This window comes from Pelodiscus sinensis, chromosome 14 (genome assembly GCF_052426305.1).
Source record: "Pelodiscus sinensis isolate ZL-2025 chromosome 14, ASM5242630v1, whole genome shotgun sequence".
Lineage (NCBI taxonomy): Eukaryota > Metazoa > Chordata > Testudines > Trionychidae > Pelodiscus > Pelodiscus sinensis.
In genome coordinates this window covers 46,216,462-46,230,737 of record NC_143065.1, presented here as the reverse complement: position 1 = coordinate 46,230,737, position 14,276 = coordinate 46,216,462, and the positions used below count along the sequence as shown (strand labels likewise).

General features: G+C 44.1%; 1 protein-coding gene across 3 annotated transcripts in view; it reads left to right on the top strand.

The window, feature by feature from the left end:
- Positions 1-7,486, top strand: part of BLM (BLM RecQ like helicase) — a 38,852-nt gene extending 31,366 nt beyond the window's left edge. For all 3 annotated transcript variants that reach the window (XM_075896783.2, XM_075896781.2, XM_075896782.2), the window contains exons 19-22: positions 708-900; positions 1,430-1,552; positions 2,256-2,454; positions 7,183-7,486. In XM_075896783.2, coding sequence (XP_075752898.2) covers positions 708-900; positions 1,430-1,552; positions 2,256-2,454; positions 7,183-7,360 — 693 coding nt within the window. In that variant the 3' untranslated portion in view covers positions 7,361-7,486. The remainder of the gene's footprint in view (positions 1-707; positions 901-1,429; positions 1,553-2,255; positions 2,455-7,182) is intronic.
- Positions 7,487-14,276: the final 6,790 nt, after the last annotated feature.

The window sequence follows — 14,276 nt, the reverse complement described above, 5'->3', positions numbered from 1 at the left end:
GTCCACTGCTCTAACCAAGCACTTTTCAAGTGTTGGGGCGTGACTCAAAAAGTGGTCCATTAGAGGACATCAACAGTGTTACACCACACAGGGAGAGTTGCAAAAACTGGCAAAATCTTAAGATCCCTAGGTCTCAGGAGGAGCTAGTTAAGTGGAGGAAAGAAGCAACTCTCTCCTTTCCCTGAGGCTTTCTACCCTGCTGCTTTCTCTGATAACCCCAATCCATCAGCCAGTGCTTAGCTCCAAGGAAAACCGCATTACAGGAAGCTGTGTTGCCAACTCCTGGTAGTTCCATGTTTAGAGCAGTTCTGTGTAGGTAGAGGTAAAAGAGAAGCTGCTTTAAGCACTTAGCTCTCAACAATATTCCCACAAGTGCAAGCAACCCTCACCCAAACTGGATGTGTGGTTTTGTTTGTTTTTTCCTGTGTTTTGTGGGACTAAGTTCACAATCCTTTAAAAAGGATTGTCTAATAATCACATGACTTTGGGATCCCTGGTGAAAAAGCCCATGCACATAAAAAGGATCTTCTATAGAGTTCTTTCTGTTTGTTATTGTCTTAAGGTAACTGCTTACCAAATGTTATCAAAAAATGAAAGTTCAATTTTAGTAGATGTTTTTACTGGCTTAAGGCCGGATATCTGCTGTTCAGCTGCTCTGCAATAATCTCTTCTCGTACAGTTTAATGACTTATTTCTCATTTTTGCAGGTGGAGTTTTATGAAACTGAGAATGCCAGCAGTATTCGAAAGCAAAGGGCTTCAGTGACAAAAATGTCACAACGGGAAGAGGTGGTTAAGAAATGTCTTGTGGAACTTACAGATGTTTGTAAAACTCTTGGAAAAGTTTTTGCTGTCCATTATTTCAATATTTTTAACACTGCTACACTTAAGAAAATAGCAGGTAATTTTGATCTTCATGATCCAAAACTCAGAATTCATTCAGGGGTGAACTTACACTGTGGAGGGCAGATGTGAGAGAACCCTAATTGATTTCTCTCAGCTTGCTGTGGGCAGTCATGTACACATTAGCCAACTGCTGGAAGAGTTGATCTGCTGAAAGAGAGGCAAATGTGCTACTCTGCCTCTATTTCTTTAAACCCCTGTTCCTTAACTGCATTCTGATGTGCTCTTTGTTGCATATTAAGCTCTATAATGGCCCCTTGAACAAGTATTTAAGATTGTTTGAATCAGTTTGTTCCTTGTTTAGTAGGTGAATGTGAGCTGGTAGTTCTGACATTCCTATTGATAGTCTTACGTGTTGCCCATCTTCCAACAAAATTCCAAAAATTCATCTGATTGTGTGTTAATCCTGTCTACACTTCACCTGAATTTTAAATCCACAACTGTTTCTTTGAGATTACAAAAAGTGTGCAAAATCTGTTTTGTGTTATGTACTTTTTATCTAATCAAATTTCTTTGTCTGCATACAGAAACCTTGTCTTCTGACTCAGAGGTTCTGCTTCAGATTGATGGTGTTACAGAAGACAAACTGGAAAAATATGGTGCAGAAATCATTCAAGTCATGCAGAAGTACTCTGAATGGACACTGCCAGGTTTTGTATAATTTTCATCTAAATGGGCATGCTTTTGATTAAAAAGCCTTTTCTCTGTAAGAAGTTACATGAACAACATGTCCATGTTGAAATATGGGTTTATAGCATGTGTTTGGACTTTCATTTTAAAAAAGGCACATAGCTTTATGCAGCACAAGAGGGTCCTAAACTAAGAGGCAGGTGGTCGGGAAATAGAGGGATTCACTGTAACTCTTAAAGACCGTGGTGGATAACTGGACTTCAGATGTTCAGAACGAGAGGAGAAAAGTAAGATTGCTGGTTTTCTGACCCTCCTTTCAGAGCTGGGAACATAGATATTTTCAGTCTCAAGGTGTGTCTTCCACTGTGTTCTCATTCACATCATCTAGTTATGGGCTAGCATTGTAGCGTGAGTGAACAAATTACAGATTGAAATTTTCCAATGACTTGCTCTTTGGTCAACTGTAAATCTAGCAGAGAAAAGTGAAACATGATTCAATGGCTGGAAGCTGAGGCTAGACAAATTCAGGCTGAAAACGTGGTATAAATTTTTAGCGGTGAGGATAATTAGCCATTGGAACTATTCACCAAGGGTTCTGGTGGATCCTCCATCAATGACAATTTTTAAATGAAAATGGAATGTTTTTCTACAAGGCATGCTCTAAGAATTATTTTTTGAAAGTTAACCCAGTTGCCTAAGTTTTAACAAAATGTCCATTTGTAGAGAACACTGACTCTTACCAAACCGAGACCACAGACACTGGAGAATGTGAGAGTGAGGACACAGAGGGGACACACACAACTTCTAGCTATTTTTGCAATACCACAAACAAAGGAAAGAAGAGGAAAAGAGTGCCATTCTTCAGGGAATCCAAGAAGAAAAAAACAGGTTATGGTGGTAGCCAGCAGTCTCGTTCCAAGAGGTACGTGAATATTTGTAACCATTTATCTAAAATAATATGAGAAAAATATCCACGAGACTGTTGGATTGAGGTTATTCTAATTCATTTATGTTGAAGAAGATAGTCAGTAGGAAAATGGAGAATGGGGAGAGCTGTTAACCTAACAGCATGAAAATATAGAACTGAAAATATCTATAGTTTCTTTATAGAAGTCGTTACTGTATGATGACGATATTCCAGAGGCACACAGGACTCCTGTGGAGTCCCTGGATCTGGGAGGGACTCCTCTCACTCTGCTTTCACACAAGGCTAGAATACGGCATGCAGGGCAGATCATCTCTTCCTTGCTCTCCAGGAGGGCAGGAGTTTGAGAGGAAACATACCTCATGTAGCAGTGGGGAATGGATCCGAAGTGTAAGACCGAGCTTATGCACTCTCAGCAAACTAAGGGTTTCGCTCCACCAGTCTCATTTTGATCATGTGAAGGTCCTGGTAGACTTACAGCCATCCTTTTAGAATTACAGAAAACTGAAGGATCCAGAGATGGAAAAATCTCAAATAATCATGCTGTTGTCAGATAATGGAAAAAAATATTCTGAGCTTAGCTCTACACCTTACTTTTGAAATCTCCTCCCCTAAAAATGAAATCAGGACATTCATTTCCCTGTTGTGATTTTCTTGCTGCACTCTTGAGCAATTATACCTTTTCTATGCTAATCAGCATGCCAGAGCCCTGAAATGTAAGTCATTACTAAATATTAGTGTTGTGGTTTTCAGTACTGTACCCAACTGCAGATGTGCTGCAGGGTCAAATGTTCATGTGTTACTTTGTCACTCTGATCGGTGACATCTAACTTTCCCAAAAATTTGTATCTAAGTTGCATGCTCGGCAGCAGCGTTCAATTCTGATTTTAACTTTATTTAAATAGAGAGATGGGGTAAAAATATTTTAATTAATTAAAAACATAAAACAAGCCATAATTCCATTGGCATATCTTTCTACTGCTCTTGGAACTTTTGCAGGCAAAGCAAGAGATCTAGCAAAATGTAAAGAGCTGCTGTTGGGGATCTTTTGTTCATATTTTTTGCGTACTCACTTGGAATTAGTGCTAGAAAATTATCTCTGAAGCTTGAGATTGAGTTTTGTCTTTAGTGGTCCATTTATAAGCATTGTCATCCACCCCCTTTCTTGCCCATATAGCTGTGTGTCACTTCCTTAGCTGTATATTATAGAGCGGGGGAGGGGAACCTCAGGCCCTGGGGCTGGATCTGGCCTCTGAGGCTCAGGGCCCACCCCCAGCACTGGGGAGCCCGTGCTGTTGCTCCTGCCCCCCAGCTGTCCTCCTGGGGAGTGGAGCACACAAAATCTACTAGGCTGCCCTTCCCCCCTAGGCTTTGGTGTGCAAGGGGAATGTGGGGAGTATCTTTCTCCTTCTCAGTCGGGCCACAGTGAGGGGTTTTTCCGCTTCTCACTTGTGTGTGGCCCTCGACTGATTTTTCTGTGGTGGTCAGTGGCCCCTGGCCCAGAAGAGTTCCCCACCCCTTCTACAGATAATAGGTAGCATTAAATTTTGTTTCTTGTGCTTCATTTGCTCACTATGGATACATATGTACCACCTGAACAAGCAACTTTGCCGGTCTTCCATTCACAGTAGTTATTTAAGCACTGATTTTTTTTGGGGGGGGGGGGAGATCAGCAAGGAGAAGTTTGACATGTAGAGGATATTTCTCCAGAGATTGGAGCTTAACATGCATGGGAGTATGCAGCTTACCTTTCTGGATTAAATGAACGTAGGCCATAACAGCAGTGTTTTAAAACATTTGATAGAGAAGGTTGAAGCTAAAATGACTCATGAGAGAGAAACTGCATTTGATGCACTGATATCATTTGCAAACATCTTATTTTAACCCAATTTTCATCAAGATGAAGTATATTAAAGTGGGGGAAAAACTTGAATAATGTTAATATGTAGCAGTAATTTGAGTCTAAAGACACTGGAAAGTAAATGTGGCTAAACATTACCTTCAGAAAACTAGAGGAAGCTGGAAAGCACAGAAAAATTGGCCTCAGTAAGCCATTCAGAGAGCAGTCTTCAAAACTGAGACCTTTTCCACTCAGAACATGAAATCCATATCAGTGGCTCTCCCCCCTCCCCCCCCCAAGAAAACCTCCAATTTTTAATAGTGCAGTATCTGTGAAGACTAGCCAATTAGCCCACCATAAGACAGGATTTTCAGGTCTCTCCTCCATATCGGTTTTCTCTCCTGAGCCTTCAGTCTCTTGCTCCGTCTCTCTCTCTCTCTCTCTCAGCACTCCTCCGCCTCCTGCCTCTCTCTCTGTCTCTCTCTTTCTCTTCTCCTCCCCCTCCTGCCTCTCACTCAGGGGACCGCAGAGCCCAGACGGTTGCTTGCGCCACTTGCTCCCCCACCGCAGCCTGGCTGAGCGGCGCAGAAGTCAGCCGAGTGTCACGGCAGGAGGCGAAGGACGTGACTCAGGCAACAGCGCCGCCCAGAGGGAACAGCTAGGGAGGCAACAGCGCCGCCCAGAGGGAACAGCTAGGGAGGCAACAGCGCCACCCAGAGGGAACAGCCAGCATTTCAGGCAACAGCGCCACCCAGAGGGAACAGCCAGGGAGGCAACAGCACTGCCCAGAGGGAACAGCTAGGGAGGCAACAGCGCCGCCCAGAGGGAACAGCCAGCATTTCAGGCAACAGCGCCGCCCAGAGGGAACAGCCAGCATTTCAGGCAACAGCGCCGCCCAGAGGGAACAGCCAGCATTTCAGGCAACAGCGCCGCCCAGAGGGAACAGCCAGCATTTCAGGCAACAGCGCCGCCCAGAGGGAACAGCCAGCATTTTGGCGTTACAGACTCTCAGACACTGGGCTACTATATATATATGATTCCCACCTTCTCAGTGCCCTTAGGCAAGACATGTTTATTCTGTTTTTATTTTTGACTTGGCAAAGGAGATGATTCCCCACTATTCACAAAGATTGCTTTTGCCAGTAGTCAGAGGTATTTTTAAGTAGCTTGCAGAGCTGCATGAACAAACATCCTAGGTCCACATAAGAAAATAATGAAATGTATGTGAGACGACCAAAGGTTACCTTCTTGTTTACTTGGAGATGTTGTTCGCGCTTACCCTCTAAAAATGTAGTGTAGTGTTCCAAGCACAAAACATTGTGGCATCCCACCCCAGCAGGGAGTAATAGTGAGTGAAACAGATAGAGGGGGAACTGGTCCTATAGTCAGGTTGTCTAGCACTTTCTGTTATAAAGGATTCTTCTGTCCTGTTTGTGAGAGACGCTCTCGGACCTCCGTGATTTGCAGCAGGCCTTTAATAGTTGGCTTGAGCTAGGGAAGTGCCTTTTCTTTGTTCCCTGAAATTCCATTCACCTTTTTGCTGAAATACAAACTATTTAAAATTGCCATTTCCCTTTTCCTGTTTACTTTGCTCATCATGAGAAAAGAACTGAAATCAGTAACATTCCAGAGTGCTTCTCACCACCACCACCAAATCATTAGCAGGGACTGGACTTGGAGTTGTCATGGAGCATCTGTACATTGGGCTGGGGCTGAGTTGGGCTCCTGGCACCCAGCAGATGGCACCAATAGGTTCATAGCTCTCTCTGGGTGTACCGCATGAGGCAGAAACCACGCTGGTCTCTTCTCCATCCTTCCTCCGTGAGTATCTGGCCATTGACACACGGTCCCCGTGGATTCACCATATTGGGCAGGAGCACCAAGTCCTGGCGAGGAATAGAAGGCTAAGCTGGACTTGACTCCATCCTTCCTGCATCTACTATCTGTAATATTATTTCTGCTCTCTTGTGCATACGCATTATGGAACAGTCTAAGAATATGATTATATGCAGTTTTTTCTCAGGATTCCTGACCATTCAGTGTATACAATGGACAGACACACGAGTATGCGGAATTGTTACACAGCAACCATAGATCTGGCATTTCTTAACGTCTTTGCAATTTAAACAGGATTCTGTTAACAGGCTTTGTACATAACTCCTCTACAGTCTGTTCAATGCTTTGGTAGCTTTCTACATCAGAGGGATCAAACAGAGGGCCAAATTCTAGAGTTAGTTACAGTCCTTGAGTCTAGCTATGGAACTAGGATTATCTACTCAATGCAGTGGAACACCTACTGATGTCTGTGAAAATTACCTACTAACATCAAGAAAAGACAATGGCCTGTATGTACTAAATGTTGCCTTCATTGTGATAAAATAGCCTCTCCTTTAATCCCACTACTGTGCCTGCCCTTTCTCTTTTTCTCTCCCCGTTTTCTCTGGATTTTTTTTTCTCTGAAGAAACTACCAATTTCCAATCCGTTGAACTTTTCTACCATTCCATTCAGTAAAATGATCTGTGATTTCAATATTGAAGATTCACTGACATGTCATTTAAAATTGATATACTAATCAGATTAACAGGGGACTTCACCCTTTCTCATGACTGTTTCAGGCTCTCTCACAGCTTATGTTGGATTTCGTTCATGTTTAAAAGATTACCTCTGCAGTCATGGGTGTTAAAAATCCACTTTTGTTTTTAAATGAAAGATTCAATTCTGAAAAATATGAATGTTATGAGAGCCACAAATATATCATCCAGGTGGATTTGGCACTGGGCCATCTATTTAATGCTCCTGTTCTAGATAAAATGTAACATACAGGTTTATGGTATTGGGTATCATATTGATATGCTAGATCATAATTTTTCCTCTAAATTTCCAGGGGTAACGTCAATAACAAAAAGACCTCTTCTAACTCCAAATTCCAGGCATCCTCAAGATACAATTCAACATCAAATGGTACTACAGTTACGCCAGGAACCAGAAGAAAACTGGGGATTATGGCGCCACCAAAACCCCAAAACAGACAATTCCTTAAACCTTCCTACTCACTATTGTAAATACTGTGTAAAGCTGCAAGCAGTTAACATTTCCATTAACTTCCCATTTTTCAAATGTATTCAAATTTTGACATTTGTAAGTACAAAGGTTGTATTTGTTTAAATAAATGCTTTTAGATAAATGCATTTCTTTATTTGGAACTTTTAATTCATCCCTGATGCTAAATATTCTTATTATAAAAAGAACTTGCTAATTTTGATTGATTTATAGAAGACTACATTATAGAACAGTGATGGGCAACCTAGGCTAGTGAGTAGGTCATAGAATCACAGAATATTAGAACTGGAAGGGACCTTGAGAAGTCATCACGTCCAGTCTCCTGCCCTCATAGCATGGTCTAAATCATCCCTGAAAGACGTCTGTTTAATCTGCTCTTAAATATCTCCAGTGATGGAGATTCCACTGTGACATAGTGGGGGGGGCTGTCTGCTCTTTAACCCGGTGTCTCCCTGCGTTGCGCTGTGTGATTCCTGCTGACTCACCCACATGTGTTTTAGCCCAGACACCCAGGCCCAGCCTGACCAGATAACACAGCGCTTCCCGGCGGGGGGGAGGGAGAGAAAAGGAGGGAGGTAGAGATGAACACCAGGTTTTGGGGGAAGGGTCAGTTGCTGACTAGGAAACATGAAGGAAACAGTCTAAGCTGAGGGTCTAGGGGGGGCAAGGGACCCCCTAATCTAAGGGGTCTGAGGCATCCTGGTCATGACTCCTGTAACCACATCACGTCTGTGCTGTGCTGTACCCTGGAGAAGCAATAAACCCTCTCTATTCTACTGGCTGGCGGAGTCTGTTCTTGCTGCTGCAAGATCAGGGGGAACCCCAACTTGCCGTCATATCCACCACCTCCCTAGGCAATTTATTCCAGTGTTACATCATCCTGACAGGAAACTTTTTATAATGTCCATCCTAAACCTCCCTTGCTGCAGTTTAAGTCCATTGCTGCTTGTCCTATCCTCAGAGGCCCAGGAGAACAATTTTTCTCCCTCCTTTTTGTAACTCCCTTTTAAATACAATAAAACTTTTGTTATCTGGTACTCTGTTAACCAGAAAACTTTAACTGGCATTGCCCCCAGCCACAATACTGTCACATTTTCAGGCCTGGCTTGGTTTACCATGATTGGCTTAATTTTTTATTTAAGAAGTACTAATCATCTTTAACTCAAAATAGAAATGAGAGACCAACTGCCTCACACTATAAAACTACCAATACAGTAATTACTCATTTAACATGTGCCTGCTTAACACTTTTTCGCAGTAGCACAATTTTTTTAGGGAACATTTTTCGAATAACACGACCTTTCCCGAAATAACACAAAAATAATCAAGTGGCGGACTGCTTTGCTCAGTGGTATAAGTTGGTGAAAACAGTGGTAAGACGCATGAGTGGATGAATTCACGTGGTCACAGCGCTCCTCTCCTCACTCACGTGTTTATCTGTGTGTTTTAACAAACTGCAGCGACTTGTATTGGTAGATATCTAATGTTGACATTGACGACCCAGCACCAAAACAGAATTGACTTCGCTATCACCACCTGAAATGCAACCCCCACCTTTTCCATTATTTTTAATGGGAAAATTGACCCTGCATAGCATGCTTTTGCTTAGCACAAACATTTTCAGAAATGCATCTATTGTGTTAAATGAGGAATTACTGTATTAAAAACTTGAGTTTTACTATTATTGTCCATTGGTTTTTCCTAGGTTGACAGGACCCTCAGATAACTGGAACTTTTAGATAACCGGAACGCCCTAATCCCTGAGTGACGGATAACACAGAATTTACTGTACTAGAAAACTGCTATCAAGTCCCCTTTCAGTCTTCTCTTTTCCAATCTAAACAAGCCCAATTCTTTCAGTCTTCCCTTATAGTTCATGTTTTCTAGACCTTTAATCATTTTTGTTGCTCTTCATTGCACCTTCTCCAATTTCTCCACATCTTTCTTGAAACGTGTTGCCCAGAACTGAACACAGTACTCAATTGAGGCCTAATCAGCGCAGAGTAGAGCAGAAGAATGACTTCTTGTGTCTAGCTCACAACACTCCTGTTAATGCAGCCCAGAATCATGTTTGCTTTTTTTGCAACTGTCATACTGTTGACTCCTATTTAGCTTGTGGTCCATGGTGACTCTCTAGATCTCTTTCTGCAGTACTCCTTCCTGGACAGTCACTTCTCATTCTGTATGTGTGAAACAGATTGTTCCTTCCTAAGTGGATTTGTCCTTATTCAACTTCATCCTATTTACCTTGGACCATTTCTCCAGTTTGTCCAGATCTTTTTGAATTTTGACCCTATCCTCTAAAGCACTTGCAACTCCTCCCAACTTGGTATCATCTGCAAACTTAATAAGCACACTCGCTATGCCAATATCTAAATCGTTGATGAAGATATTGAACATAACAGGTTCCAAAACAGACCCGAGGAACCCCACTTGTTCTGCCCTTCCAGCATGATTGTGAACTGTTAATAACTACTCTCTAAGTCAGGGGTGTCCAAACTTTTTTCAAAGCGGGCCAGATTTGAAGAAGTGAACATGCGTCAGGGCTGTCCCCGCACTCTCAGCCCCAAGGCGGAGGGCCCGCAGGGTCGAAGGCGGGCGGAGAGCGCAGGGCACGCTGGCCTCATGGCGGCCAGGGGGCAGGGCGAACCTGCAGCCGAGCGGGGGAGCGGGGCTGCGGACGTGCCCTACAGGGCAGGCTCTAGGACCGCGGAGGCCATGGGCGGCGGCGCGGCCGGAAGCGGCGCGCTGGGCTCGCCAGTTCAAAAGAGCGCCGGGGAGCCAGGAGAGGGAGAGGAAGCGGGGGCTGTATTAAATCGGAACACGGGCCGCAATTGGCCCGCAGGCCGGACTTCGGACATGCCTGCTCTAAGTGGTTATCTAGCCAATTACACACCCACCTTATAGTAGCCCCATCAAGGTTGCATTTCTCTAGCTTATTGATAAAAATGTCATGCGAGACTGTATCAAAAGCTCTACTAAAGTCTAGGTATACCACATCCACTGCTTCTCCTGTGTCCACAAGACTTGATATCCTATTAGATTGCTTTGACATGATTTATTCTTTAAAAATCCATGCTGGCTGTTACTGGTCACCTTATTTTCTTCCAGATGTTTGCAGATGATTCCTTAATTACCTGCTCCATTATCTTCCGAGGCACAGAAGTTAAACTAACTGGTCTATAGTTTCCTGGGTGGTTGTTTCCCTTTTTATAGATGGGCACTAGATTTGCCCTTTTCCAGTCTTCTGGAATCTCTCCTGACTTCCATGAATTTTCAAAGATGATCGCTAAAGGCTCAGCCACCTCCTCTATCAGCTCCTTGAGTATTCTAGGCCCTGGTGACTTGAAGACATCTAACTTTTCTAAGTAATTTTTAACTTTAACTTCTAAACCTACCCCATTTCCACTAGCATTTTCCATGTTTAGGCATCCCTTCATCATCAAACTTCTTGGTGAAAAGTTTCCTCTTGTTGTTTCTCCTTCCTCACTGAGCAATGGGCTTATACTGTCCTTGGTCTTCCTTTTGCTCCTAATACATTTATAGAATATCTTCTTGTTTCCCTTTATGCCCCTAGCTAGTTTTAGCTCATTTTGTGCCTTTGCCTTTCTAATCTTGCCCCTGCATACGTGTGTTGTTGCTTATATTCATCCTTTGTCATTTGATCTAGTTTGCACTTTTTATGACTCCTTTTTGATTTTGCAAGATTGCTGTAACCAAAATGGTATTCCATGGTGGGGCAGTTTTGTTAACTGAGCTTGCGTACCTAGAATTTGTGGGGTGTGCCAACTGAACCATAGCAGTGCTTTGACTAGGTGCAAAGGGAGTACATTGCTCTGACAATCTACGTTGTGTGCAAAAGCTTCAGAGGGGTAGCTGAGTTAGTCTATAGCTGGAAAAACTTAAACAACAAAGAGTCTAGCAGCACCTTAGAGAATAACAGAACATGTAGATGGTACCATGAGCTTTCGTGGGCACAGCCCACTTCTCTCCTCTTGCCCCGCACCAGATGGCTTGTAAAGTGATCACATACCACGTCTTATGGCACCTCAGAGACACAGTAAAAGCTTCAGGGGGAAGTCAGTTAGTCTGTGAGAGGAAAAACCCACTTCTTGCGCCTTAGCTTTTTCCCTCCAAGTATTACTACAGTGATAGGCATGTAAAGCGATGTGGACAAAAGCCAGCGAAATCTGGCAACCCTGCACATGGGCTATAGCAAACTATGTTTCACAGGCCACAGGTTACCCACCACTTTTACAGAAGTTTAGTGATTAATCATTGTAAGAGTGCTTTCTGTGAGCACTGCCTCTCTGATCTCACACACACAACTATGTGATGTTGCTCAAAACCATTTACCAGCTGTGATGGCTGGAGCCATAAACCTCATTGACCATACTTACAAAGGACGATATCCTTCATTAACTCTAGGTCAGCTAGATGGTCTTGAATTGTTTTCTACACAAAATCTAGGTCTCAGTACGAGTATTAGTTTTAGGTGTTAGATTTAGCTGTCTTCTGTTTGATTGTATTGGATATTTCCCCATGTCTGCTGGGTTTAGCAGCCCCTTGGGTTATCTGAAGGCCTTGTCTAGAATGTGTGTGAAACTTTGTGGTCTGCTCATACAGCGCCTATGTGTATGACAAAGGGCATTCTTTGGATCTTGGATTGTGCTGTCCTTTCCTGCAGAGGTTCAGAAAACCCTCTGTCCTCTTGAGAGCTGAACAGTCTCCATGTAGTGCAATTTATCAAGTGTGGAGGTATTGCCTTTCACCCCTATGCAGTTATTTAAATGCTTCAGAGATTTTTAAGATCAGAAAGGATTATTCAGACTCTCCTGCTCTTATTTCTAGTTTAAATTTGTCTAACTTAATTCCTTGCTTTGTTTTCTAGCTTTAAAAACATTTGGTAAATTCTGCTCTCTGAGTAGATGCTTGTAGACCACAATCAAGTCACCACTTAATCTTCTCTGTTGATAAACTAAATAGATCTTTCTTTAGTTTCATTAAAGCAGGTTTTTCATACTGCTAATCAAAGCTGTTTTCTGAACTCCCTCCAGTTTGTCAGCATAGGCTTCTTCCCATACATTGGCTTCACTTCCACCCTACCTAGGTTATTACATGGACTTCTCCACCTCTCCTAGGCAATGGAAAAACACAGAAATTCCCATATTTAAGATTCTCAATGAGATGACCAACATATGTGGTACTATAGATATACTTCCTGTGTTCCCACTGGTCATACATGCACATTAAACAAGCAAAAAAAACCAACCCCCACTTCAGTTGTACAGAACACCAGGCATTTCCTTGGCAAGGACCCATTCATTACCTTCTCGAAGATTTCCAAAGAGGAAGGGAAGAGTCTACTTAAAGGGTCCCTTGCCCACTTGTGAGTTTCCGAACTCAAATCAAAATGATGTGGATTCATGTTTCCAAAATCTGATAAATCTAAGAGACAACTGTGACGTAGTGGGGGTACCTGGCTGGTTTCTATGCTGCTGGCTCTGGGGTAACCCCCACTGGCTGCCGTGGGTACCACGACCCAGCAAAACAGGATGAGTCACTATGCAAACCAGTATGGCCAGACACCCCCCATGGAGAGGAACAAAGGAAGGTGGAATGCTGCCCTGGCTGGGGGGCAGGGCTGGAAGAGGGTTAGTTAGTTGCTGGCTGGGAGCATGGAGGAGACAGCCTAGGGAAAGGGGCTGGAATTTAGGGGCCCGGTCTCCCCCATCTCAAGGGGGCCTGAGGCAGCCTAGCCCAGCTCTGTGACCAGATTACATCTGTGCTGTGCTGTAACCTGGAGAGGCAATAAACTTCCTCTATTCCACCGGCTGGTGGAGTCTGTTTGTGCCATTTCGGGGTGCAGGAGACAGGGGACCCCCAACGTGCCGTCACAACAACTTACTGTCCTTCATTGCCAGAAGTTCTCATTCATATTTCCCTGGAGTTAATATTTAAGACTCTCAATGAGATGACGACAAACATCCTATTTTCCATCCTCATCTGGCAACACTGTTTAACCCGCTGAGGATAGTAAAGTCCCTCACCTGATCTCTACTCAACACCTACATTTTCCAGTGCAGTACTGAGGCAGGTTTTGAATGAGCCAGGCAATGTGCTTTTTACCCATATGGTGCCATGCTATTCTAGTCTGATTGGCCATTACCACTGATTACATTTCATCCCATTATTTTTACCTATTACTCCTCCCTCATTAAATGCTTACTTTCTAATCCATCTCAATCACCACAGGATTATGTGCTTGCAGAAGCATGTTACTCCAGCTTGATTTTATTGAGTGTATGCTAAGACATTCCTGGGCCTCTGGCTAGAATTGCCAACTTGCTACTGACACACAAATGAACACACTTGCCTCCTGTTGTGTGCGTGCTCCATCCTGCCCTCATTTTCACCAGGCTGGCTCAGAGGGTTGGGGTGTGGGAGGGGGTGAGACCTCTGGCAAAGGGTATGGGGTGGGGCCAGAAAAGAGGTGTTCCAGGTGTGGGTAATATCCTGCGGCAGGGAATTAGGATGGGGACTGTAAGGGCTCTGGCTCGGGGCACATGGGGATGAGAGGTTTGGGGCTGCAGGAAGGGGTTCCCAGCTGGGGGATGGGACTGAGGGTTCAGGGTGGGGGCTCTGAGGGTTAGGCAGGGGGTAGGGATGCCAGTGAGACGGGGATCGGAGTTGGGAGGGGCTCCTGGCTCAGGCAGGGGGGTTTGGATGTGGGGGTGGGGCGAGGTGTCTGGGGCTCCCAGCAGAGGGGTGGGGCGAGGGAATCGGAGTTGGGAGGGGCTCAGTGCTGAGGCAGGGGGTTGGGGTGAGGGCTTCTAGGCTGAGGCAGGGGGTTCGGATGTGTGTGTGGTCCTGGGCTGATGCAGGGGGTTGGGGTGGGGGGATTGGGATACGGGGGGG